The sequence below is a fragment of the Canis lupus genome, chromosome 17 (assembly GCF_011100685.1).
Source record: "Canis lupus familiaris isolate Mischka breed German Shepherd chromosome 17, alternate assembly UU_Cfam_GSD_1.0, whole genome shotgun sequence".
Lineage (NCBI taxonomy): Eukaryota > Metazoa > Chordata > Mammalia > Carnivora > Canidae > Canis > Canis lupus.
Window position 1 is genome coordinate 34,858,817 of NC_049238.1, and position 25,503 is coordinate 34,884,319.

The following is a 25,503-nucleotide window of genomic DNA, read 5'->3' on the forward strand; positions in this document are numbered from 1 at the left end:
AGTGCTGACGGGACACCACAAACCCGGGTTAAAGTCAGTGGACACAAAATATATGGTCTGGGTAGCTACACACAAAGTGGCACAAAGAAGACATTGAGATGGTTATACTCTGGAGGGAATGATGAGGGGTGGTGAGTCAAGGAGGAGGGATGTGAACCACCTTCCCTCCCGCCCAGCCAGGTTTCATGTGGTTTTGCTCACGCAGTGTCAACAATGTTCTGAACCCGGGAATCTCTTGTGTGACAGGTAAGCTCATTACAGGGGTGCAGTGTGGGGACGCAGCAGTCATTCCTTCCCTCATTTATTCTGTGGTTTGCCTGCTACCTGCTGCTCCCCTGCTGTGTGTTGGGGACAGTCAAAAGATGAATGAACCGGGTATCCCTGGGTGGCTCAATGGTTTGGCGCCTGCCTTCCACCCAGGGTATGATCCTGGAATCCCGGGATCGAGTCCCACATTGGGCTCCTGGCATGGAGCCTGCTTCTCCCTCTGCCTGTGTCTCTGTCTCTCTCTCTATGTCTACCATGAATAAAAGAGTAAAATCTTAAAAAAAAAAGAAAAGATGAATGAACCAATACAGTCTTCTTTCACCTGAATACGGTCGAGACAGGAGTTTCAAATAACCCACACCAATAAACGCACTGGTCACAAGGCCCGCTGAAATCCAGGCGACCCCCACACACCTCCCTGACTATGCTGTGGAGTTCTACCCGAGTAGGCAGACGACACTGGGCGGCCTGTGTTCCCGGCATCCGTAACTCGCTCCTGGTGATTCTCTCTCTCCTACGTGTTCCCAACCCGGGATTTTGCTAGACTCTGAACTTCAGCTCCGAGGCCGTGTGTATCCTGAGAAACTCTTTCATTAGAACCCGGCTGCCCTAGATCCTGGGGTACCCCTGGGTCTCCAGGGCGTCTCCAGAGGTCTCCACGCGCCCGCGCGGCCTCCCGGGGAGAGCAAACGAGGTCTGGCACGCAGCCTGCGGCAGCAGCGCCGCACACGGTCACGTGGCCACGCCGTGCACAGCCTGGCGCGGTGGAGCGGACGCCAGGGGGCGGGGCTTCGAGCCCGGCGCGCGTCCCAATTGGCTAAGCGGGGCTGGCTTTTAGCCGGGAACGCGGAGCTCGGCAGGCTGTGCTTTCCGGCTGCCTCGCGGGCCGGCGGCTTTGGCGGGAGTTGGCGGCGGGCGTGAGGTGAGAGCCGCGGGGTTGCGCCCGCGCTGGGCCCGGTCGGACCAGGCCCAGGGCGGTCCAGGGGCCTTCCCGCTTTGGGAGCCCGCTCGGACGACCTTTCTGGGGTTGGCAAGAGTTGGACGGAGGGCCGCCCTTGCAGGGCCTGCCGGGTAACGCGCCCCTCTGTGGGGTCCGTCAGCGCAGACTGAGGGGAGGCGCCCAGGACCGACGTTCGGCCCCTGCCTCGGACGCAGGCGCCCTTCCCTCTGTCTTTTTTTAATTAATTAATTAATTTATTTATTTACTTACTTACTTACTTACTTACTTAATTAATTATTTATTTATTTATATTTATTTATTTTCCTTCCCTCTGTCTTGGGGCTGCTCAGGGAACCCTGCCAGGGGTCTGCTGAGAGGCTGGAGTTCTGAGCCCTCCTCCCCCTCCCCTCCCCGGGCACGCCATGTTCGAGCCGTGGTTCTCTGTAGGGAACAGTCATTCCGAACAGCGACCAGATTTGGGTGTTATCTCTCGATGAAGGGCCGCAGACTGTGCTGCGCGCCCGGGCCAGGCGGCAGGTATGGGTGATGTTGGCAAATGGGAAGGCACGTGACGCTGCGGGGCTCCAGCCAGCCCAGGCCCTGCGGGGCGCAAGCCAGGGATGCCAGGTCTCAGGTTTGGAGGTTCGGTTTGTTTCATTCATTCATTCATTCATTCATGAGAGACAGAGAGAGAGAGAGAGAGAAGCAGAAACACAGGCCGAGGGAGGAGCAGGCTCCATGCAGGGAGCCCGACGTGAACTCGATCCCGGGTCTCCAGGATCACGCCCTGGGCCTTAGGCGCCAAACTGCTGAGTCATCCAGGGAATCCCCAAGGGGTTCGATTTTTAAAATAATAGCAGCTAGAAACCCCCTTTTCTAGTAAAACAAGTTTACTAGTTTTTTTTTTTTCTTTTTCTTTTTTTAGATTTTATTTATTCATGAGAGAGAGAGGCACAGGCAGAGGGAGAAGCAGGCTCCATGCAGGGAGCCCGACGCAGGACTCGATTTCGGGTCTCCAGGATTACGCCCTGGGCCAAGGCGGCGCCAAACCGCTTAGCCACCAGGGCTGCTCCCAAGTTTACTACACTTAAATGTTGAGGTTAAATCATCAAGTTTTAGAATATTTTATGGCCAAAGAAAATACACCTATGAGCTATATTTGGCCCTTGGGATGCCATTTTACCACCTCTGCCGTGTAGGTGTCCAGGCAGGAGCTACAAACTGATAGGCATCCCCATTTTGGGGACTTGAACATTAGATCTATTCCAGAACTGACCTCTAGAGCTTCTAAGCTGAGTTGTTGACTTGGTAAATGGGAGTTACCTCTTGCTTTGTTTTTTATGTTACCCCTTTAGGGTTAGCACAGATCTAATGGGATTTGATTTTGAGAATGGAGATGGTCTGAGGCTGGGGAGCAGACCTCCTCCTTTGCAAAATAGGTAGAGCCCCTCAAATTGCAGCCATGGCTTGGGGACTCCCTGTGCCAGATGTCTGTGAGTGGGGCTGTGAGTCTCATCTAGCACTTCCTGGATCCCTTCTCTGTGCAGGGCTGATCCCTGTGCATCTAGTTCCCAGATCTAGTTCCCAGATGTTATAGGCCCCCATGGATACCATGTTGGAAGCCAGTTTTTCAAAGTAGGAAGTGCATTTGGAATGAGTCTAGCAGAGCTTGTGCACTGAGGAATATCGATCCTCCTACCTATTGGCTTCATAGTTCTAAACTGTGCTAATTGGGGAGAGGCAGAGACCAGAGGAATTCTGGGAGAAGAAGTTACAGTTTCATCTAGCACTTCCTGGATCCCTTCTCTGTGCAGGGCTGATCCCTGTGCATATGGAGATGTGTCCACTGCAGCTCTTGCCCCCAGGAGACTTTCAGATGATATGGGGAAATGAAACCTTGGTACTGGAGGAGGCTTCTTGCCCAGCAAGCCTGGGCTAGGGGAACCAAGGAAGAGGAAAAAACAAGACAGCAATCCAGAGGCATCATGGATTTAGAGCCATATAGAGCCACCAAGAACACCCACGACAGAATTTGGTGGGATGGTGGGGAAGGAAGAGGGAAGAAGGCACTTCCCCATGGATGTGCATTGTGTGATGGGGTAACATAAATAATTGGATCATCCCACCCATCAGGGACATGGTGAGGACTCAGGATAGAGGGGTTTTTTAGTATCCACAGTTTCTAGGCTGGGAGGGGTTCAGTGATGTTTCATGGAAGATGTTTGTTAGTTCAGGGGAATATTGTGGTGGAAAGGAGGGGCTAATGAGATACCAAGTGGGAGCTTTTGTGTCAAGAGTACTATGTAAAAGTGGATCCACTTTGGAAAAGTCTGCCTTGTCCCCAACCAAATAAGCACTCCTTGGAAACAGGTCTATATGGCATTTCTCTGTGTTCTGACTCTCCAACCATCCCCCGCCTTGTACCTTGTGCCTACACTCCTGTAACGATTGGATGGATCAAGTGCTCTCTTTGTGGTACAGGAGAGAAGAGCTGCTGAGGAGGACCTGGTGGCCCTATGGCAACAGTCCTGTTCCTCTTTGCGGTCTGATGCCTCCTTCCTGCCAATCCAGCCTTGTTCTTTCCCTGTGCACATAAGGGGTCTCAGTCTCCATTACAGCTCCCATCTGTGCTTTGAGATGGTAGGGGGGCTGTTGATGATAAGACAGCTGATACTCTTCATGTTAGCCTGAGGGAGTCCCTGATCTGGACACAGACCTTTTGGTTCCTTTGTGGGACCTGTTGGATATGGGGTGGGGCTTTGATATGAGCCAGGTTCCCTGCAGCTTCCAGCCCAGCTTCTCACCACTGCTGGCTTGGATGTTGTCTGTTTTTCCTGGGGGTGAGGATTTGGATGAGGGTGGGAGGGTGGTCGGGGGGGGGGGCACTCTAGGAACTTCTGTTGTGGCCCAAACTCCAGTTCCCACTCTATCCTTCTTCCTCTCCAGGTCAGGTTCCTGTGGAGAGAGAGAGAGGGAGGCAGAAGTGGCTAGTTCCCAGGTGTTATAGGCCCCCATGGATACCATGTTGGAAGCCAGACTTCAAACCCAGCAGAGGAACACCCAGAACACCCAGGAGGTAGGGTGGCCCCTCCTATTCCCAATATTTTGTCCTCTCATCTTACCTCATATGTCCCCTCACTTCTGGAGCTGCCTTCTTTTTCCAGGGATTTTGAGTCCTCTAATTTCTTCCTGTGGCCCTTTTCCAGACCAGTTTGTGGTCCTCAGGCTTTGGGATGAAGCTGGAGACTGTTACCCCATTTCTGGGGAAATATCGCCCCTTTGTGGGTCGCTGCTGCCAGACCTGCACTCCCAAGAGCTGGGTGAGTGATGGTAGGACTGGGCCTCACCAGGGAAACTTGGGGAAGCTTGACTATGGGAGCCACGGCTCTGGGAAGCAGCTTCCTTTATGTTTAGCTCTCCTCTACCCATGCCTCTGCTGTTGTCTCTCCTCTTTCAGGGGACTGGATGCACTGGTGTTGGTTGTGTTGTTGGTCTGGGCTGCCTTCCAGGCCTGTGAGAGTTGGGTGGGGAAGTACAAAGAGAGGAGATAGGGCATGGCCAGAGGGCTAGAGTCTGGCCAGGCCTGCATGAGTCTTGTTCAGTTCTGGGGACATTGCCCACTTAAAGTCATACAGCACTCAACATGCTTGAAGACCTCATGCATCCATACCATGCACTGGTGTCAAGGAGCCCCAGGGTCCTGGTACAGATCCGGGCTACATGTTCTCTGCTCTTAACAAAAGAAACTCTTAGAGATTATATGCTATTCTCCAAGAGGGTGTTCTGCAGAGCATGCAGCACTTCTATTTTAACTATATGAGACCCTTTCTCCTGAGTGAGTCTTAGGATCTGAGAAGTGAAATGCTGTGCTGTAATTTTGTCTCCTGGTATATTCCATACTCCATCAGGTAAAGCCTACAGAATATAGAGCAAGGGCTTTCCTGTGTTGGTTTGTGATGGTTTTGAACTAAGTACATGCTGTCCCTGGCCCCTCTCATGCAGGAGTCCCTCTTCCACAGAAGCATAATGGATCTAGGCTTCTGCAATGTGATCCTGGTGAAGGAGGAGAACACCAGGTAGTCAGAGCTGGGAGGTAGGGGAGGGTGGTGGGCAGGGTCCTTGGGTGCAGGGCTGCTGGGGCCCTGTTTTGTGGTGTCATTATTTTTTCCTTTGGTGGAAAAAGAAGGGGCCCTGCCCTCTGCTCCATACCCACAGGTGGGGAGAGGCAAGCTTGGAGCTCTCCTGCAATTTCTTCTGTGAGCATTTATGGATTACCCACTGTGTGTTAGGCCCTAAACCTGTATCCCACTCACTAGGGAGAGGGGAGGCAATGGGACACAGATGGGCAGGTACTGCTGCTTCCTGCTCTGTGATAAGCCAAACTCAGGTGTTCCTAGGCCATGGGACTCGGGTGTGATCCCTTCCCGGTGGAATACCTGCTGTAGACCCTAATGGGGTATAATAGGCCCTCTGAAAGATCACCACCCTTCCTGCTCTGTGTCCAGGTTTCGGGGCTGGCTGGTTCGGAGGCTCTGCTATTTCTTATGGTCACTGGAGCAGCACATACCACCCTGTCAGGATGCCCCACAGAAGATCATTGAAAACACTGGGTGAGGAAGCAGGGATTGGAGTCTGGCTGGCACTTCTGAGATCCTCGAAAGGATGACTAGCACTCCAGGTGGGGGTGGTTTAGAGGGCTGTATTCTAGAGTGTTAACTTTGCCCAGGACCCCTCCTTAAAGATGGAGGATAAATACTGGAGTCTGTGCTCTGGGGTTGCTGTGGTGCTAGGGGAAATTATCTGGGAGAACTTAGGCCTGTCCCAGCCTGATACCACTCCCCCTCACACCACAGGGTGCAGAATGTCATCTCAGGGAGGGTCCCATCAGGGGCTGGGGAAGGCCAGGTGCCAGGCCTTGAGAAGAAAGAGGTACAGCGCATCCTGGGTCATCTCCAGGCTCCACTCTGCCCCTTCCTGCTCAGGTAACTGTGTTGAGGAGCACTCTTCTCTGGGCTGGGGCATCTGCCCTTCTAAAGAGTGGGTGTTGGCTAGGTTTGGGGAAAGATTGCACTCCCCTCTTGGGAAGTTGGATTGTATGCTTACCAGAGGGAGCCCCTGATCTGGACATTGTGAGATCTTTCAAGGACAGCTGGCTTCTGGATGGGACCAGTCAGGTATTGGGTGAGGCTTTGAACTGAGCCAGCTTTCAGCCCAGGTTCTCACCATTGCTGGCCTGGTGTTGTCTATCCTGGGAAGAGGGGCTTGGGAGTCACCCTAGGAGCCCCTGGTTGTGGCCCAGACTCCAGTTCCCTTTCCATCCTTTTTCCTCTCCCCAGATCAGGTTCCTGTGGAGAGAGATGAGGTGGCTGGTTCCCCCATCTTATAAGCCCCCATGCTCCCTCCTGTACTCATCTGACACAGGTCTGAGCTCCTCTTAGATGCAGGGTACTGTTCTGGAGAATGGAAGGATGCACAAGGCAGGGTAAACATATGGCTGCAAGAAGGACAGAACAAGGGCTAAGATTGAAAATAGGTGTGGGCAAGGAAGAGACTTGTAAGGGACAAAAGGGGGAAGGAGCCAACCTTGAGGGGGCAAGGATGGAGGGAACAATCCTACTAGAGGGACTAGCATGAGCTATGGACATAGGAAAAGGGCCAGGTTTTCTCAAGAAGCTGTGGTTGGAAGCTGGCGAGTGAGGGAGAGAGCTGTTGGAGACAAAATTGAGAGGTAGAAGGGACAAGACATGCAGGACCATTTAGAAAGTTTGGATTTGATTTCTAAGTGCAGTGAAAACCAATGGAAAGGTTTTAAGCAGGAAATGCTAACAAGATTAATCAGGATCAAGAGTAGTGAACAGAAGACTGGGAAGCTTTGTTAGTCCAGGTAAGATGCCATGATGAGGCATGGGGTGGTGACAGTAGGGGTAGGAAAAATGATTCAAAGACCAATGTGAAATTCACAGGACTCACTGATGGATGGAAGGGTGAGGTTGGGGGCAATGAGGGGAAAAGGGAGAAATCACGGGAGAGCCAGGTTTCTGGTAGAGGACCTGGTGGTGTGGATGGAGGGGGCAGTCTTGGGGAGGAGTGAGTTTGGCCCACAAAGGATGTTTTGGACATAAATAGTTTCAGATACCTGACATGCTGGTGGAGACACTGAAGAGGCAGTTGCTTTTGAGTCTGAAGCTCAGAAGAGGTTGGGGCTAGGAACATAGATTTGCAAAGCTTTGGCATGTAGATGATGTTTAAAACCAAGAGATAGGGCAGCCCGGGTGGCTCAGCGGTTTAGTGCCACCTTCAGCCAAGGGCGTGATCCTGGAGAATGGGGATTGAGTCCCACGTCGGACTCCCTGCGTGGAGCCTGCTTCTCCCTCTGCCTGTGCCTGTGCCTCTGTCTCTCTCTCTCTCTCTGTGTCTCTCATGAATAAATAAATAAAATCTTTAAAAAAATAAATAAATAAAACCAAGAGATGAATGAGTCACTGAGGGAAAGAAGGCACAGGACTGCACGGTGGGCTCAGCTATCTTGAAGGTGCTCAGAAGTCAACTGCTTAGTTAGGACATGAAGTAGAGGTCGGGAACTTTGACCAGCTCCTCCATGTGACAATTCTTGGACTTTGCTGAGACTTCCAGTCCCTTGACCTGACCACCTTTATACCAGCCATTACCCCTCCTCTTGTTTATTCTCTCTTGACCTTGCTTCGATTCCAGGGCTCATCATGATGATAATGCCCTTGCAAAGGAGTCACTGGTTTTGTTTGAACCCACCTACCTGCCTTCTCTGTACCTAAGCAGCCGAATGTTTCCTTTGAGATTTTCAAAGAGGCACATAGCATCTGCCAAGACTGATCCAGACTCCTCCTCCTCACATTTACCTGCTGTCAACTGATGCCCCCATCTCATGCTTCATGGAGAAGTAGGAGCCATTGGATGAGAGCATGCTGCTTGTTCACCACATCTCTGTGCTGCTTGCATCTATGCTTCTCTCTTCACCAGTCCCCCTCATCAGGCCTCTGGGGAATGCCTCGTCAGAGACTTGGCCCTTTCAATTATCCCTTTTTTTTTTTTTAATCACTAAATCCTTCCTTTTTGTATTTCATCTTTCCCAGCAATTTTCAAAGACCAGGCAAGGTTATGCCTGAAGGGAGTCTTGGTCCTCTAATTTCTTTTGGGGTAAATGGAGGCAGGAAGATGCTCTGAAGCTGATTTGAGGTAGTTGCACCATGAGGTCTTGGGAAAGTAACTGCATCTCACAGGTGTGGGCTTTGCTGTCAGGCCTCCCTTCTAATCTCCATATCACCACTTCTTAGCTTTCTCTACTATTCAGCAGCTTCTGTAGAAGCCTCACTTCCTTCTTCCATAAAGTGGAGATGGTAACAGCATTTGTCTCGCAGGAGTGCTGGGTAGCCTCTTGAGGTGCCAAGGGCCCTGCTCTGTGGGTGGGGCCCTGACACACCTCAGACTGGGTGTCACTCTCCAGGCTGTTCAGCTGGGCACTGCTGCGGTTCCTGAACTGTGTCTTCTTGAACGTGCAGCTCCACAAGGGCCAGATGAAGATGGTCCACAAGGCCGCCCAGGCAGTAAGGCCCGCCCTCCTTTGGGATGGGGATGGCGGGAACAGAGGAGCAGAGGCTAGTTCAAGCCCTAAGTTAGGACCAGCCCCATCAGCTGGTGGGAAAAATCCACTGCTCTTTGACGACCTTCTCGTCGTGTCTCACGGTCTTGCTCCCATGGGGCTTCCTCTAACGTCTTTTCATCATGGTCTTAACAACCATTACATCAGTGCATTACCTTAAAAGTTGTTGACAGAGCTCCTCTACTTTTGGGAAATGTGCTCAGAGAACGAACTGCTCAGCTGAACCCTTCCTCCCTCTGGGGCTGCCCTGGGTCTGGAGGTGCTGGGTTTCAGCTTCCTGCATCTTCAGGGTGGGGGCGGATTGGCACTTCCCTCTGGCTCTCCCCAAGCAGGGCTTGCCGCTTGTCTTCCTCTCTACCCACAAGTCACTCCTGGATGGGATCCTGCTGCCCTTTGTGCTGTTCTCCCAAGGCCTGGGTGTGCTCCGTGTGGCTTGGGACCCCCGCACCTGCTCCCCTGCCCTCAGGTAAAAGCCTGGTGCTCCTACACGTATAGAGTGAAGTCCCTAATCTGGGGCAAGGGTGGGTGGGGATGTGTATGGAGGTGGTCCTGGTAGGAGCTTCCCAGAGGCTCTCTTCTTGGCCTCTCTGCTCCCAACTCTCAGCCATCTCAGCCTATGGGGCTCAGACAGGGTCAGCTATGAGCCCTAGGGTCATGCCTGGCTTCAGGGTGTTCAGGCAGGACCCAGGCTGGCCATGGTGGGCCGAGGCTCTTACTAGCTTCCTGCCTGGTCCCATCTCCTGAGCCCCTTCTCTCATCAAGCTTTGCCTTGTGCCCCACAGAGCTCTGCTAAAGAAGCTTGGGGGGCTTTTCTTGCCCCCAGAGGCCAACCTCACCTTGGACAGCTCTGAGGGGGTCCTTGCAAGGGCTGTCGTCCATGCCGTAAGTGCCCCCAGTGGTACCAGTGGGGCCAGATCAGGATACAGGGGCTTGTTGCTGTTCTGGCCTTGATACCTGCCTCTCCCAACCCCCTTCCAGGCTATAGAGCAGCTGTTGGTCAGCAGGCAGCCCTTGCTCATATTCCTGGAGGAGCTGCCTGGGGCCCAGGGGCCTCGGCTATCAGCCCTGGGCCAGACCTGGCTGGGACTGGTAGTACAGGCTGTCCAGGTGGGTGTCGTCCCAGATGCCATGCTAGTGCCAGTGGCCATCACCTATGACCTGGTTCCAGATGCACCCTGTGATGTATACCAGGTGAGTTCTGCCCCTGGTGACTCCCCCAAGTGGACACATTGTTGTGTCCTCTGGCCATCTCCTCTTAGGGTTAGAATTAAGGGGACAGTGCAGAGGAATTCTCCAGTCATCATCCTGTGGCACTTGCCAAGGCTCTGATAGTTATTTGGTCATTTCATCTTCAAAAGAGAGAGAGGGATTTCTCCTGTTTCATGGATGAGAAAATGAGCTTGCAGAGGTCATGATCATGTACCAGTTGGGGGCCCAAATAAAGCAGAGCAGAAAACAGTGCCCCCAGGCAGTTTGCTCACTCAACCTCTCCCTCTCTGCAGGCCTTGGCCCCACTGGGGTTGTGGACAGGAGCTCTAGCTGTCCTGCGGAGCCTACGAAGCTGGGGCCACAGCCCCAGGGTCTGTGTCCGTGTGCATCTGGCACAGCCCTTCTCCCTACAGGTATGCAGCCTGCTGGGCAAGGCTTGGGATTACCTGGGGTACTGGTGCCACACAGTGGTGTCCCAGGGCTTCTGGTGGCCTGGCCCTCAGCCTCTGCAGGGATAGCCTTGCCTACCTCAGGTGGGTCATGTGCAGGTTTCCTAGTGGGCCAGGGCAGGCCACCTAAAAGCCTTGTCCTGGACAGGAATACACCATCAACGCCAGAAGCTGCTGGGGCAGCAGGCAGACCCTGGAGCAGCTGCTGCAGCCCATTGTGCTGGGCCAATGGTAGGGGCAGGGGAGTGTATGAGTCTCGGGGGCAAGGCAGGCAGCCCTTCGGCCCCAGCTTGTGAGCTGGCACCCCCTTCCCCCATACCCACAAACACATCACCAGCTCCAGCCTTCCCTCTCCAGATATCCATGGGTCATCTAGACAGAGCCAGGCACCCCTCCTTGCCTATAATCTGACCGTGGGAGATGGCATACAGACCTGGAAAGGGTTAGAGTTACCAGAGCCACCTCTTGCCTTGGGAGTGGGGATGGGGAAACACATTCACCTTCGAGAAAGCTCTGGGCTTCCCCATAACTGCTTTTAAGTTTGGTCCGTTTATCCTGTGATCTATGTCTCTATCCCAGTACTGTTGTCCCAGACACTGAGAAGGAACAAGACTGGACTCCAGCAACTGGGCTCCTTCTGGCACTTAAGGAAGAGGACCAGCTCCTGGTCAGGAGGCTGAGCCATCATGTCCTGAATGGTGAGGGCTAAGTCTGGACCTTTTAGAGAAGGCTCCTGAGCAGTTGCTGTACTGGGTCGGCCAGTCTTTGGGCCCCTCCATTTCAAATGGTTTTCTGCACGTGCACTCCTGTGTGGCCCACTTGGGACATGTGAAGAGGAGTGGAACCCGCTCTGCTCCGGGGGAGCAGGGAAGCCAGGGACAACCTGAGGGAGCCACTAAATGCACACAGGTTGGCTAGGCTGCGGAGGGTGCACTGTGTAGGGGGTAGATGGCTGGATGAGCCATACCTGGCTCTGCCTTGGGCTCATCACTTCACCAGAGTCTTGTCTCCTTAGTTGTAAATGAAGGTGATGTCAGCTGCACAGAATTATGTACGTAAGGGACTTAAGAGCACCCTCTGTACCCAGAACTGTATTACCAATTTTATTAGTATTCAGTGCATTTTCTGTGGCAGACTGGGTTGGTGAGTGGGCCTGTGAGAGCAAGGAAGATCCCTGAGCTCCCAGCATGTATTTGATAAACGTTGGTTTTCCACAGGAAGTGTGGCACTCGAGGACCAGGCCTTCTCTCCCCTTACCTGGGGTGAAGTTGTGTGTGTGGAGTGTGGCTGCTGCCAGGGGGCTGTGGGAGGAATGCTCTTGACTAGGAAGACTTGCTGGGGCGGTGTGAAGGGACTAGGCCGCTGGCCTTTAGGCCCTGACCAGCATTTCCCATTCCCCGTCCCAGCCAGCGTGACAAGCTCGGCAGTAATGAGCACGGCCATCATGGCTACACTGCTGCTCTTCAAGCACCAAAAGGTAGGGAACGGGAATGGTAGGAGGCTGGGGGAGGGGTGTGAGCATCCTGTTCAACTCCTGCACTGCCCTGCCCCCTCCACCCCCCAGGGTGTGTTCCTGTCACAGCTCCTGGGGGAGTTCTCCTGGCTGACAGAGGAGACACTGCTGCGTGGCTTTGACGTGGGCTTCTCAGGGCAGTTGCGGTGCCTTGTGCAACACACACTGAGCCTGCTACAGGCACACGTGGCCCTGCTGCACGTCCAGCAGGGGGACTTGCTGGTAGTTCCTCGGCTGGGCCCAGGTCTCACACACCTGGCACGCCTGAGCGCAGAGCTGCTGCCTGCCTTCCTGAGTGAGGCTGTGGGTGGTGAGTCCCTAGGGCTTGGGCTGGGTGGGATGTGCGTAGGGATGAGGCAACTGGCTTCCTCCCTTGTGCCTGGCCCTTTCCTCCCCTAGCCTGTGCTGTTCGCGGGTTGTTGGCAGGCAGAGTGCCACCTGAGGGGCCCTGGGAGCTACAGGGCATTGAGCTGCTGAGCCAGAACGAGCTGTACCGCCAGATCCTCCTGTTGCTGCACTTGCTGCCACAGGACCTGCTGCTGCTGCAGGTCAGGCCTCTCCCCCCAGCCCTGCATGGTCTTGGGCCTCCTCATCTTGGTTGACGAGAGGGGCCCGTGCCTGCCCAGTCCCTCCCCCTAGGTCCTCCTATGGTGGTCGGTCTCTCTTGCCCTGCTTCTGGCCAGGCTCCTGCCCATCATTTGGTTCTCCTGAGGCCACACGAATGCTTTTCTCCTCAGCCCTGCCAGTCTTCCTACTGCTACTGTCAGGAAGTGCTGGACCGTCTCATCCAATGTGGGCTCCTGGTTGCTGAGGAGGTAGGCAGGGCAGCGGGAGACAAAGCCCCAGTGTGGGGCTTGGCCACCTGCTCCCACCCCTAGTGACAAATGCCCGAGACTCCTCCTCCTACCCCAGCATGCTGTGGGGTGGGCGTGCCCCTGGCCCAGCAGGGAGGGAGGCCTAGGTCCTGCCTCTGCCGCCTTTGCCTTGGGCTTTGCCACATCTGCCTGATTAGGACAGGCCTAGACAGTTGTACCTCTGGGGTTCTCTGCATGCCTCCTGCCCTGCCCAGTTCTTGTCCACAGAGCTGTGGCCCTTGAGGGTCAGTGCACACCTCCTCTCACCCTGCAAGTTGTCTCAGCAGGTGCTGTGGTCTGGCATGGCCCTGGGGATCCTTTTGGGCTCCCTAGGTCTGCCTTTGCTGTTCTATTCTCACCTCTGCATGCCTGGTCTGCCATGTACCTGGTTTAGGGAAGTAGGGGGCTCAGGGCTGAACCTGTCAGGGACCAATGGCTCCCACGGCCCCCAGACCCCAGGCTCCCGGCCAGCCTGTGACACAGGGCGGCAGCGTTTAAGTGCAAAGCTGCTGTGGAAACCGAGTGGGGACTTTACTGATAGTGACAGTGATGACTTCGAGGAAGCTGAGGGCCGGTACTTCAGGGTAAGTTGGGAGAAGCCATGTTGGGGCTGGGGGGGCAGGCAGCCCTCTTGGGAGCTGCCCTCACTCTGGTCTGTCCCTCTCCAGCTCAGTCAGCAGTCACGCTGCCCTGACTTCTTCCTTTTCCTCTGCCGCCTGCTTAGCCCGCTGCTCAAGGCCTTTGCACAGGCTGCTACTTTCCTCCACCAGGGACAGCTGCCTGATACGGGTAGGGCCCGTGCTTCCCTAGCCAGCTACATGGGGAGGCTGACAGCACAGGGTTGGGGCCCAGGCCTACGTCTTCTCTCTCCCACAGAGTTGGGCTACACCGAGCAGCTCTTGCAGTTCTTACAGGCCAATGCCCAGGAGGAAGGGTTCTTTGGTGAGTCCCAAGTAGCCAGCCCAGGCTCCCCAGAGGCGGGGAAGGGTTTGCCGGTGGCTGCTGCCCCCTGCTGGGCAATGACATCACGCAACTCCAGGAAGGAGGGTTGTACAGTAGAGAGGGTCCTCACATCTAGTCTGAGCCCTATCCTTGGCTAGCTCCTCCTTTCAGCACAGGAGAAGCCTGGGCCCAGTGGTTTCCAGCTTCTCCCTAAAGCTTTTACGTCTTTCTTCCTTCCAGAGTGTGCAGACCCAAATCTTGCCGTCAGTGCTATCTGGACCTTCAGAGACCTGGGGGTAAGAGGAGCCAGTCTCACCATCCTCCTTCCTCCCATCCCTATACCCTGATAGAGCTGCCGAGAGCAGCCTAGCTGTGCCCACCCTGCTGGTTACCTAGTGCCTCCCAAGAATAGGTTTGGTGGCGGCAGTTGAAGGTAGGACAGTTTTCCTGGCCCTCATAGTCTCTTAAACCACTGTCTAATCCTACTCTCGAGTTTCTTGCACTCAGACACTAAGGCCTAAGGGTCCTGAGGTGTCTCTGCAGTTTGCTGGAGACAGGCACAGTCTCCATGATGAGCACTCACAGCCCTTCCCTTGTGGCCCAGGTGCTACAGCAGACACCCAGCCCTGCAGGCCCCATGCTCTACCTTTCCCCTACATTCACCAGCCGGGAAAATCAGGAGAAGCTGGAACAGTTCATCCGGCAGTTCATCTGTAGCTAGAACTGTGCAGGGTGGAGCCTATGCTGAGACTTCTCAGCCCCAGAACATGGCTGTGTCCTGGAGCCAGAAGACTGACTGGAGCCGGGGAGGGGGGGGCGGGGTGCATACCCTTACCTGAACTATAAAATCTTTTGTGCTTCATTGTCCCTTGCTGTCTCTTGCATTTTCCATCCTTTGGTGTGTTCAACAAAGGGACTGGACAAGTCTTCTTCCCAAGCCCAGGAGTGTCTTTTTTGGGTTATCTACTCTCTCCTTCCCCACCCTGTGAGAGTGCCCAGTCTTATTCCCTGAAACCCTAAAAGATGACAAACTGTAGCAGAAGCCAAGCTGCTGCTTTGGCTGAGAATTTTATTGACAAGGAAAGCCAGCTTCCTCTCCCTCTGCCTGGAAGAGGCAGCTGACACTGTGTGGGAATGGATGTCCCACCTGTTAAGTCCAGGGCCTCTGGGAGAGTCATCACACAACCTTGTTGATGATGATGCCTAGTTCTTCGATTTCACATTGAACTTCATCGCCCTTCTGGAACATAGCAGGCCAGGAGTATGTTAGTCCTTTGGCCTCATACAGGCCTGGATTTCTCAAGCCTGCCAGGAATTCTGGGTCTTTGTTCCCTTCCAGCCTTTAATCAACCTACCTTGAGAAAAACTGGAGGTTTCCTGAATACACCAACACCTGGGGGGGTCCCAGTCAGGATGACATCCCCTGGGTAAAGAGTGACGAACCTGGGGCAGAAGAGGCAGGTGAGACCAAGGACTGAGGTGGCCAGAGCCAGGGCTGGGAGGCTCAGCCTCAGGTGGGTGTGTGGAGTAGAGCCCCATCCCACTTACTGGGAGACCCAAGCTATCAGCTCTTCCGTCTTAAATACCATCTGGTTGGTATTGCTGCTCTGGACCACCTCCCCATTCACTCGGCAGCAGATCTTTAAGTTGTGTGGATCTGAAAAGTGTAAAAGCACCACCTTGAGGTTTTCCTTGTTTTCCCTCAAACCCCTCCCTTTATTCAGAAAGCAAATGCACAGGGTGGCTTTGTGACTGGCCAGGTGAAAGGTCTGTCTGCTTTGTCTCCCTGCATGTGTTCCTGGCACTTTATGCCCAGTCAGCACTCCGTACCCTGGAACTTTCTGTATGGACATTGGCCTTCTCAGGTCCTCATGCATCCATCATCTAGCAGAGCATTTGCCAGTGGTCAGCTGGGTGGGTTAAGAAGGGGATGGCCCAGACTCTCCTCTATCCCCAGCAGAAGCTGTCAACTGCAGCAGGGTAACCACCCAGGCAGGGGCACTGATGCCTCCTGCACCTGATGGCAGGGGAGCAAGGGACTGCTTATCTCTACCAGTGTCCAGACTAATGAGCACTTACATCTTTTTCGCTTTATGTGCTTACCCCCACCCCTCAGAGCAGCCGAACACAAGTTCACTTTACTGATGTTGTCTGCATGGGGTGGTGTAAAGCTGGACTGTATGGACGTGCCCCCACACAAATGGCTGTGCTCTGCCCTCTTAATCATGGGCCTTCCTCCAGACTCACTGTGCCCTTGTTTCTAGTGGTAGCACCACTAGAACTGTTGCTACCCTGGTAACACTGGCTGTGGGGGTCCTGTTGCACTCTCACCTCTCCCTTATTGGGGAAAAGGCACAGGCTTTTGACAGCCATTTTCCAATGCTCAACAGCCAACTTCTGCTTCTTTCCAACTTAAAGATGCTCATGGATAGTGGCAGCTAGAGGAAGTTATACCACCTCTAGAGTGAGGAACATGGAAGGAGGCCTGTGCAATGCCACCTCCAATTTCCTGAGTGTGGCTTTTCGTTTACTCCGACATATCCACGCAAGAGCAGGAAGAGTCCCCATGTGGGCTATCCAAGACCTACCTGCTATACTGTCCTTGGTCACCAAGGCAGGGCCCAGGGGGCAGAAGGTGTCAAAGGTTTTTCCCAGCAGCCACTGCTTTCCGTTGCGTCTCATTTGCCAGTCACGAGCACTTACATCATGAGCCACAGTGAAGCCGGCCACATGTGCCATAGCATCTGTGGCCTTTAGGGGACAGGGGATTTGGCCAGTTTGGAAGTTAGAGCATCATGGTGATACCAATCCCCATAATAAAGCCTTCATCCCATGTTAGTTGCCAGAACTAGCCAAAGACATGTAAGGAACAAGGCAGTCAGGGAGCAGGTAGGCTGCTGACCGTTTCCCAATGCCAGAGACAGCTGGTGCCTCTTCCACCTTACCTTGATACGCTTGCCTTTCTTTCCAATGACCACAGCCAGCTCCACCTCCCAGTCCACCTCCTATAGAGAAAGGAGCAGTGAACTGCCTGGCTCTGCGGGGGGCTCATGCTGAGGGGCTGCACACTGTGCTTCAGGGCCTAGGTCTCTCAACAGTGTGGTTGGCTGTGGGCCCACAGTTGTCATTACCATGAGCCAGATGTAGGAACGAGAGGGGGAAGTGTGGCTTGTAGACCCAAAAACGTGGGCAGTGGCAGGCAGCACAGCTCCCCACTGTGACTACAGGTGGAAGGCAACATGAGGGACGCCTGGCTGGCTCAGTTGGTACAGCATGTGACTTCTGATCTTGGGGTTGTGAGTTTGAACTCCATATTGAATGTAGAGATTATAAATTAAAAAAAAAAAAAAAAAGGCAACATGAGTCTGGGCACTGAATTTACAAGTCACTTGATGCTTTCAAAAAAGAATGAATACCAAGTAATAGCTAACATTACTATGTGCCAATAGCATCCTAAGTGCTTTCAGGTATTAACTCACTTAAATGGGCACAGCCACAGAAAAAGGAAACCATGCTTAGCCTTTCCCATAATCAGCAAAATGCAACTATAAGATAGATACAATTTAGCCTTTGAAACTGCCTGCTCTTTCTAATGGTAACAAGCAGAATTGCTTTGAGCACATCTGACACCTGGTCTCTAGCATTGCTCCCCACTGTACAGAACTAGGTTCCTTGGCAGAAATGGCTAATCCCAGGTCCAAGATGGTACAAGATGAGCCTGGAATATCTTGGCCAGAAAGCAAGGAAGTACCCAAAAAGTGACAGGCCTGGGACCAACTTGAAGCCAACCACTGGCCAAATTGAGACCATTTAAGTATAAAAAGGAATAGTAAGTGATGCACTACAACATATTGGATAAAAATGAAAATCAGGAATACACAGTGCTACTAAGGGGAAAGGAGTAAAAAAAGGAAGTTTTCCTTCACAGAATGCCAGCTAATAGTAGAAGGCAGCATGATTTAAAAAAAAGAAAAAAGCCTTTTTCTAACCCCCAATACAATAATAGATTCAGGTGAGGCTCCTGGATGAAATGCTGTGGGGCAAAAGGTAGTCACAGGGTCTCAGCTTCCCACCCTGTAGGCTGTTTATTAATTATCACAGTGAAATGCACCTTTCCCATGAAGAGATCTAGTGAATGTCAAATAAGCCAAGTGACCAAACTTTAGGACCATCTGACATAAGCCTCCCAATGGGGTGCAGTGCACATCTGGTGCTTCAGACTGCATATACCCCTACCCCCAAATTCCTATCTTGAAGCCCAACCCCCAATGTGATGATACTAGGAGGCAGAGCCTTTGGGAAGTGACTAGGTGATGAAGGCAAAGCCCTAATGAATAGGGTTAAATGTCCTTATAAAAGAGACCCCAGAGAGCTTCCATGTGAGAAAACCGCAAAAACACAGTCACCTATGAACCAGGAAGTCAGCTCTCAACAAGCACCAAATGTATCAGCACCTGATCCGGTATTCCCAGCCTCCAGAAAAAAATTTCTGTGGTTTAAAAGCCCCTAGTCTGTGGTATTTTGTTATAGCAGCCCAAATGAACTAACTAACTAATTCCCTCTATGTAGAATTCTTGACAAAAATGTTTAACCTAAATCTAATCATGAGGAAACAGAGTGTGAATATGCTAAAAACAACCTGCCAGGATTCTTCCAAGTCAGTGGCATGAAAGAAAAGGGCAGGGGGATTGTTTGATATCAGAAGTCAGTAAACTATGGCCCATGGGCCAGATCCAGCTAGCTGGGTCCTTTTACAAATAGTTTTTCTGGAACACAGCCATATTCACTCATTTATGTATCATCCACGGCTGCTTTCACATGACAGGGGCAAAGATGAGCTGTTGCAACAGACACTCTGTGACATTCAGTCTATTATTTACTGATTGACCCTTTGAAAAAGTCTGTGATCCCTGTTCCAGACTAAAAGCACTAAAGAGACATAACCAAGTACACTGCATGACCTTGAAAGATCCTGGTTCAACAAGCAAAAAAGTCATCTTTGCGGGCAACTGGGAATATTCCCCATTAGACTACATATTAGGTATTATTCATGTTAATTTTCTTAGTGGTGATAGTGGTTATTAGGACATGTCACATAGGACATTGTACTTATTCTTAGGAGATGCATGCGGAATTTTTAAAAAATAATTAAGGTATATTATTTTTGCAATATGTTGATCTCTTTTTTTTTTTTTTTTTACCTGAGACCAGCCTTACACTGAATAATCCCCTGTAGTTTCTGCTGAAAGCACTACTAAGCAACAGGTAGCTCCTTTAGGCTGGATGCTGAGTGCTAAGCCCCCTATGCTGGGCCCTTGACTCAGGGGGCCTATGAGGAGGCACTGACCTGGCTCTCTGGTGGGAGGATGACCTCATCATAGGGCCCCACGATGGAGCTGGCAAACTTGCTGAAGATGATAGGCTCCTTTGGCACAGGAACATTCTGCTCTTTGCAGTGGTCTACATAATTCATTCCCACACATACCACCTTGTCTGGCCGTGTGACTGGGGCCAGGAAGGTCACCTCTGACCGTGGTAGGACTGGCAACTGGGCAGCCAAAGCTCTGTAGAGACCAGAGCAGAAGAGAAGGACTGATTAGGAACAGGCCGGCAACGCTTGGGCATGCTGAGGTGGTAGGTACTACCGCAGCTGCAAGTTTTGCTTTTTCAAATAAATATATCTTCTAGATCTATCAACCATCACAATCAGTATGCAAATCAAACCCAGCTATTATCCTTTGATATCAGACCACTGTTATCAGCACAGTGTTGGTTTCCTTTCTCCCATTAGGTAATACATGTCATGTAAGGGGATTGGAAAGCCCTCTCTTCCACCCCTTCTCCTAGTCACCCTTCTCCATCCTTGGACACAGCTACTATGTCCTATGGAGCTCTTCATGGTTGCTCTACATATACTCTTCTCCTCCTGTGCTTTTTTTTTTTTTTTACACAAATGATAGTACACTAAATACATCTTTTAAAAATATATATTTTTGGGAGATATCCGCATAACAGTATATAGCTTTCCCCTTTTTTGATATGACTGTGTATACCTGCACAGTACAGATACACCCAATTACCTGATGAGGGACATGGAAGTAGTTTCCAATCTTTTGCGACTATGACAATATAGGAAACATACTTGTTACCAACACTGCGCTGTCAAAACATTTGTATTTTTACCAGTTTAATATGTAAAAATAATAACTAAAGTGGTTCTTATTTTATTGTTTATCAGATTCCATACAGCTCCTGGCTTGAGGGAAGTCCCTACCTAATCTAGCCCAAACCCAAGAACCACCTTTAAGAACATCTCTTTGCAGTCCTCTCTCCTCTAAGGAGCCAAGCGTTCAAAGACTCCCTCAAGCTTCCCAAGATGCCTCCTGGGAGCCCAGGTCCCAGACTCCTCAGGTAGACAGGAACTTAATCCCCTGGGGAAGGCAGTGTGACAAAGGAGAGTTCTGGCTCCACCACTGAACGTCTGGCCTTGAGATAGTTAATCACCATCCCTGGGCCTGAGGATGTCATACAAGATTTCTAAGGCTCTTCACTAAGAGAATAGGTGAGAAAGGAAAGGTAGGGTTACCTTCCTCACTTGCAAAAGAGTGGTTGTTTCCCAGGGCAGGAATAGGGGTGGGAAGGGGGAGGGGTAGCACGGCAGCCATTGTAGGGCTATGCTGCCTGCTGATTTACCTTCTTGCCACTGAGAGAGTAGCCTCTCCCTGCTCCAGGAACTCCATCATCGTCTTGGGCAGTGTGGGGTCAAAGGTGTTGAGATTGATGACCCCCCCGCCATTCCCTGACTCCAAGCCCAGGTGAGGTCCCAACAGGTGGGGTGCTTGGAACTGTACCAGTCTCATATTTCTGGAGGGTTGAAAGGGCCACTTCTGCGCCTGCAGCAGAGTTGTGAGCAACTTTCTACAGGAGACCAGCATCAGAACCTATGAAGAAAAACGTGGGTCCTAGGGGACAGAGGACACTGAAACCACCAGCAGGATCCATAGTTCTCTGAGCTGCAGCCCAAGCCCTTTGGCCTCATCAGCCATCCCTGCCTGACACAGCACACTCCTGGAAGTGGTCCACATTTATTAGTTGTTTCACCCTGTTACACTTTATAATGTGATTTTTTGCTCAATTCAATGTGTGGAATGAAACATTTCTAGAGGACTACTTCATGCCAGGCATTAATCTAGATGGCAGGGATTCCAGCATTCCTTCAACCAGTGCTTTCTGAAGGCTTACACTGTACCTGGCACCACCAAGGCACTGGGCAAACTAGAGATCAGACACCCTCGGCTCTGCCATCCTGCTTTCAGGAGAGACTGATGTGAACAACTGATGTCATAAGTAAGACCCAACAACTGGGACTGCTGCTGTGAAGATAAAGTATCCTGCCTTTGTCTAGTTTCTCCGAGGAAGTTGTGTTGTGCTGAGCTAAAATACGCAGGACTAGAAATTAGCTAAGAGTAGGGCCCTGCATGGACAAGTGACCACTGGTGAAACTGGCTTCACAGCTTTCATAGGCATGCGTACATGCATTTATCTATTATTTATCTATTTGAGATTTTATTTCAGAGAGAGAGAATGCATGTGTGCGCGGGCAGGGGGAGGAGCAGAGGGAGAGGAAGAAGTACAATCTCTGCTGAGCAGGGACCCCGATGCAGGGCTGATCCCAGGACCTTGAGATCATGACCTGAGCCAAAGGCAGACACTTAACCAACTGAGCCACCCAGGCACCCCCACTGGCATAAAAATGCCAGTTTGATCCTATAACCCCTCTACTGAAAATGCTTTCTACTGCTCACATTACCAAGTCCAAACCCCTACCAGGCTATCCTAGCCTTCTAGAAGCAGCCCACACCAACCTCTCCAGACAGTAATTATTTAGTTTCTCCTGCTGAAGTTCAGGCTACCTGAGGGAAGAGGCTGTAGGCAAAGAGCAGGACCTATAAGCCTGATAGGCATCACTGGGCTGTCTCCTCTCTGGGTTCTGGGACTACATCTGTCTCTTTCACTGCTGAGTCCACGGTGCCCAGCACTGTACCTGGCACACAGAAGGCCTTACACTACACTCTGCTGAATGAGCAAATGTGAGAAGTCTGCATTGACTTTTCACTACTTAGGAAAGCTTGGTGATTGTCAACATGGCTGTGTCTTCCCTTCTCAAATCACTTAGAAGGTATCAACAGGGCTCAGGTCCTGTTTTGAGTTATAGGCTTTACTCAAAGACAAACCCCATTCTCTTGTTTGTTTGTTTTTTTTTAAGATTTTATTTATTTATTCATGAGAGACACACAGAGAGGCAGAGACATAGGCAGAGGGAGAAGCAGGCTCCCTGCAGGGAGCCCGATACAGGACTTGATCCCAGGAGCCAAAGGCAGATACTCAACCACTGAGCCACCCAAGCGTCCCTCTTGTTTTTAAGTTTGTCCTTCATTCCAAACAGTCCCTGCCCTGCATGGTCTTGCTTTAAAAAGTAGCCCTTTATGCTCAGGCACGTGGAGGTAGTCCCAGATTCCTGGTCCTCACCTGATGGTTCAACTTGCCATGTTCAGTTAAAGACTCATTAGACCCAAGTCACTGATCTGACCACTGCAGTGGCCAAGGAGTTCAACCAGAAAACCAGGAGCTTTGAAATTTCCACCCTCCTGTCTTATACAACCATGCTGTCAAAAAAATCTGTTAAAACCAAAATGCATGCAGACGCTCCACACACTGATGAAATAGTTACTGCTCTCAATGAATGCCAGGTCTTATTTTAAGTGCTTTACCTACAATGCCTGATTAGATTCTCTTGACAATTGTGGAAGGTAGGTACTGTTAGCCCCACTTCAGATGAAAAAAACAGGCTTAGAAAGATGAAGGGATTTGTCCAAGTTCCCTAGGAGAGAAAAGACCCGGGACTTGAATCCAAGTGCAGGTGACACTGAAATTCTTGGCTTGGGCTAAAGTATTCAAGAGGTGGTGGGGGTTGGACCTCCAACACATCTAGAGGCCCATGGACACCTTGTCTGCTGTCAGCGGGGGAAAATGTGGTCACAGGCTGGCTGCTGCTTCAGGGATAAGGCTGGTCACCTGCTCTCCAAGATTACCCCAGGCCCCGCGGACTATGCCCTTCCCACATGACAGGTACGGTCAGGTTCTCATTCTGCCCGATAGCAATCCCCTCTGGTACAACGTCCCATTTTACAGAAGCAGGAATGAAGCTTAAAGAAATCATCTGCCAAAGTACTAATTAGAAAGTGGCTCTGGTGCTTTTGCGGTAATTACCACCGTGCAACAGAGCACGAGCCCAATTCAACTCTTAGAAAAGGGTCCTTAGGCAAAGAGGCAGAGATTCCAGGCAGAAACACACAAGCCTCGCAGTCTGAGACATGGGGCGGCACGTTCCACCACGTTTGCTCGGCCCCCTGCCCCAGTCCCCCAGCTCAGTCCCCGGCGCTCAGCGGGACCTCACGAGGGCCCACCCCGTCCCTGTAATCTATCTGCAGCGGCCCAGGATCCGGGGCCCGTGCCCACCGCAGCGGCAGACGGGGAGGGAGGCTGAGACCCGGCCCGGCCCACACCCGCAACCTACCTGGCCGCGGCGGCCGGTCTTGCCAAGCGCCCCGAGCTGTCGGGTTTGGGCTCACGGGGTTGGGGGCAAAGGTCAGCAGGCGCCTGCACACCTGCACGGCGACTGCGCCCAGCGGCTGCTCAGACACTTTCGCACGGGCGGGCGCTCCCTGGTGACGCCAGAGAGCAACAGCCAATAGCAGGGCGCCTCGCTCTGCCCCGGAAGCCAAGTCAGGGAGGGGGCGGGCCTCGCGCCTGAGGGCGGCCGGTCTCTCTGGGGTTTCCTCAGGCGTCTGGGCGGAGCTGGGGCAGGTGGGGCCAGCCTTTGCCTGAGGCAAAATTCCCGGACACTTGAGGCTCCCTGCACCTGCAGCGATCTGACAGCGAGTGCTTCCTGAAAATCTGCGGCCACCTGCGTTGGGTCCTGCTTCGGGCCACGCACCATTTAGATTGTTGGGAAAAGGTGGTGGAGGAGACCAAATTACGGCGTCCTGGTTCACAGCGACGAATATCTGTTTTCTGATTATATCACTGAAAAGAGGAAGAATGATTGCACCCATTCTGCATATGGGAAACCCGAGGCGGAAGTGCTTTGCTCCAGGTGGCACGAGGAGTGTGAGTAGTGGAACCAGCGATTTTGACCCCAAGTGCAACCTTTACTCCCATTTTCAAGCAGCCTTATCTTCACATACACTGTGTTGGGCCTAGGGCAGGAGAGTGGGAAGCATAACCTCCAGAATCAAAGAACAGGCATTCTAGTGCACGTGTTGTTTAATTAAACAGGCAGTTACAATCCAGTACGGTTGTGGGGCTCTGGCATAGGGAGACTTACAAAGGGATCTGGGCAAGATGCCCAAGACTTAACCATGGGCCAGATCATCCAGGGCTTTACTTGTCCCAAGAAAGGGAGTCTGAGCCTTATCTAAGTACACAGGAGACCTCACGGGGTGTGCCATGGTTGGATGTGCATTTGAGAACTTTTGCTCTGGCCACTCTTCTAAGGCAAAGTGTCCGGATAAGAGTGATGCAGGTGACAGCAATGGTGCAGGTGGGTGGCTTGGTGTGTGGCAAAGATGGTAAGAATCCAGAGATGTTTACAATGTACAACTGACAGCCCTCAATGATGATGACAAGAAGTAGGTGTGAAAGGGGGAGGAGGTCCAAGGCCAATTCCTAGGTCTCTGGCCAGGAAATGGTACTGCCATTCGTGGAGACTAGGGTTCTAGAGGGGCAGCAGATCTGGGGAGAGGATGGTGAACTCAGTTTTGGATGGGCTGTATTTAATGTGCCTGTAACACATTCAAGGGAGCACTGCAGGGTAGGCAGTTGGAGACACAGGTCTAGGAACTTAGGGTTCTAGTCTAGCTTGAAGGAAGAGGTCTGCATATGGATAGAAATGAGGGTAAATCTGATCAGGAAGACTGTGGTAGAGAGAGCCTGGCATAAACCCCAGTCAGGGGACCCATCATGTAAGGATCAGGGAGACAGGGCGACAGGGGAATACATAACTTAGGCAAAGGTTTAGGACCACACCTTCCAAATGCCAAGGAAAGGACTTCTGCTTCTGGACAAGAAAGACACAGGTGATGTCATTAAAGACCATCATCTAAAAGATAGTAAGAGGATACTATGAACAAATCTACATACATAAATTTGACAACCTCAACGAAATGGATCAGTTCCTTGAAATACAGCCCATCACAATTCACCCAAAATGAAAGAGATAATTTGGATAGCACTGTATCTATTAAGCAAATTGAATTTGCAACTTAAAACTCCTAAAAAAGAAACATCCGGTCCCAGACTGTTTCATTGGAGAATTCTACCAAATGTTTAAAGAATGCACACCAATTCTACATAATCTATTTCAGAAAATAGGAAGGAACATGTCTCAATTCGTTTTATGAAGCTAGTATTACCCAATATCAGAAAACAAAGACAGTACCAAAAAAAAAAAAGGAAACTACAAACCAATATTTCCCATGAATGCAGATGCAAAGTCCCTAACAAAATATTAGCAAATATAATTCAGTAATATAGAAAGAAAATTCTCTGCCGTGACCAAATAGAGTTTATTCCAGGAATGCAAGGCATGTTCAATATTTAAAAATTACTCAATAGATCCACCATATTAATAA

The 25,503-nt window shown here is 51.6% G+C and overlaps 2 protein-coding genes across 15 annotated transcripts; one reads left to right on the forward strand and one right to left on the reverse strand.

Annotated features, from left to right (window-relative positions):
* The first annotated feature begins 1,056 nt into the window (after positions 1-1,056).
* Positions 1,057-14,635, forward strand: GPAT2 (glycerol-3-phosphate acyltransferase 2, mitochondrial). Of its 11 annotated transcripts, none has more exons than XM_038561382.1 (22): positions 1,057-1,189; positions 4,154-4,283; positions 4,414-4,527; positions 5,210-5,283; positions 5,713-5,817; positions 6,061-6,189; positions 8,688-8,787; positions 9,173-9,309; positions 9,626-9,725; positions 9,822-10,034; positions 10,346-10,465; positions 10,650-10,732; positions 11,081-11,199; positions 11,908-11,978; positions 12,066-12,324; positions 12,414-12,562; positions 12,752-12,829; positions 13,321-13,452; positions 13,537-13,657; positions 13,745-13,810; positions 14,051-14,106; positions 14,415-14,635. In XM_038561382.1, the coding sequence occupies exons 2-22, from the start codon at positions 4,221-4,223 to the stop codon at positions 14,529-14,531; spliced, it is 2,406 nt and encodes an 801-aa protein (XP_038417310.1). In that variant the 5' UTR covers positions 1,057-1,189; positions 4,154-4,220; the 3' UTR covers positions 14,532-14,635. The 11 variants fall into 11 exon arrangements, with proteins under 11 accessions (XP_038417310.1, XP_038417315.1, XP_038417314.1 ...); XM_038561387.1 differs by having other exon boundaries at positions 12,441-12,562; XM_038561386.1 differs by having other exon boundaries at positions 12,066-12,309.
* Positions 14,636-14,859: 224 nt separating this feature from the next.
* Positions 14,860-23,548, reverse strand: FAHD2A (fumarylacetoacetate hydrolase domain containing 2A). Of its 4 annotated transcripts, none has more exons than XM_038561395.1 (9): positions 23,388-23,548; positions 22,586-22,691; positions 20,504-20,751; positions 19,158-19,374; positions 16,756-16,815; positions 16,399-16,561; positions 15,359-15,467; positions 15,166-15,253; positions 14,860-15,050 (listed from the first exon to the last, which is right to left on the reverse strand). In XM_038561395.1, exons 3-9 carry the CDS (start codon positions 20,743-20,745, stop codon positions 14,988-14,990), a joined length of 942 nt encoding a protein of 313 aa, XP_038417323.1. In that variant the 5' UTR covers positions 20,746-20,751; positions 22,586-22,691; positions 23,388-23,548; the 3' UTR covers positions 14,860-14,987. The 4 variants fall into 4 exon arrangements, with proteins under 4 accessions (XP_038417323.1, XP_038417322.1, XP_038417324.1 ...); XM_038561394.1 differs by having other exon boundaries at positions 22,582-22,691; XM_038561396.1 differs by lacking the exon at positions 22,586-22,691 and having other exon boundaries at positions 20,504-20,772.
* Between the last annotated feature and the right edge of the window lie 1,955 nt (positions 23,549-25,503).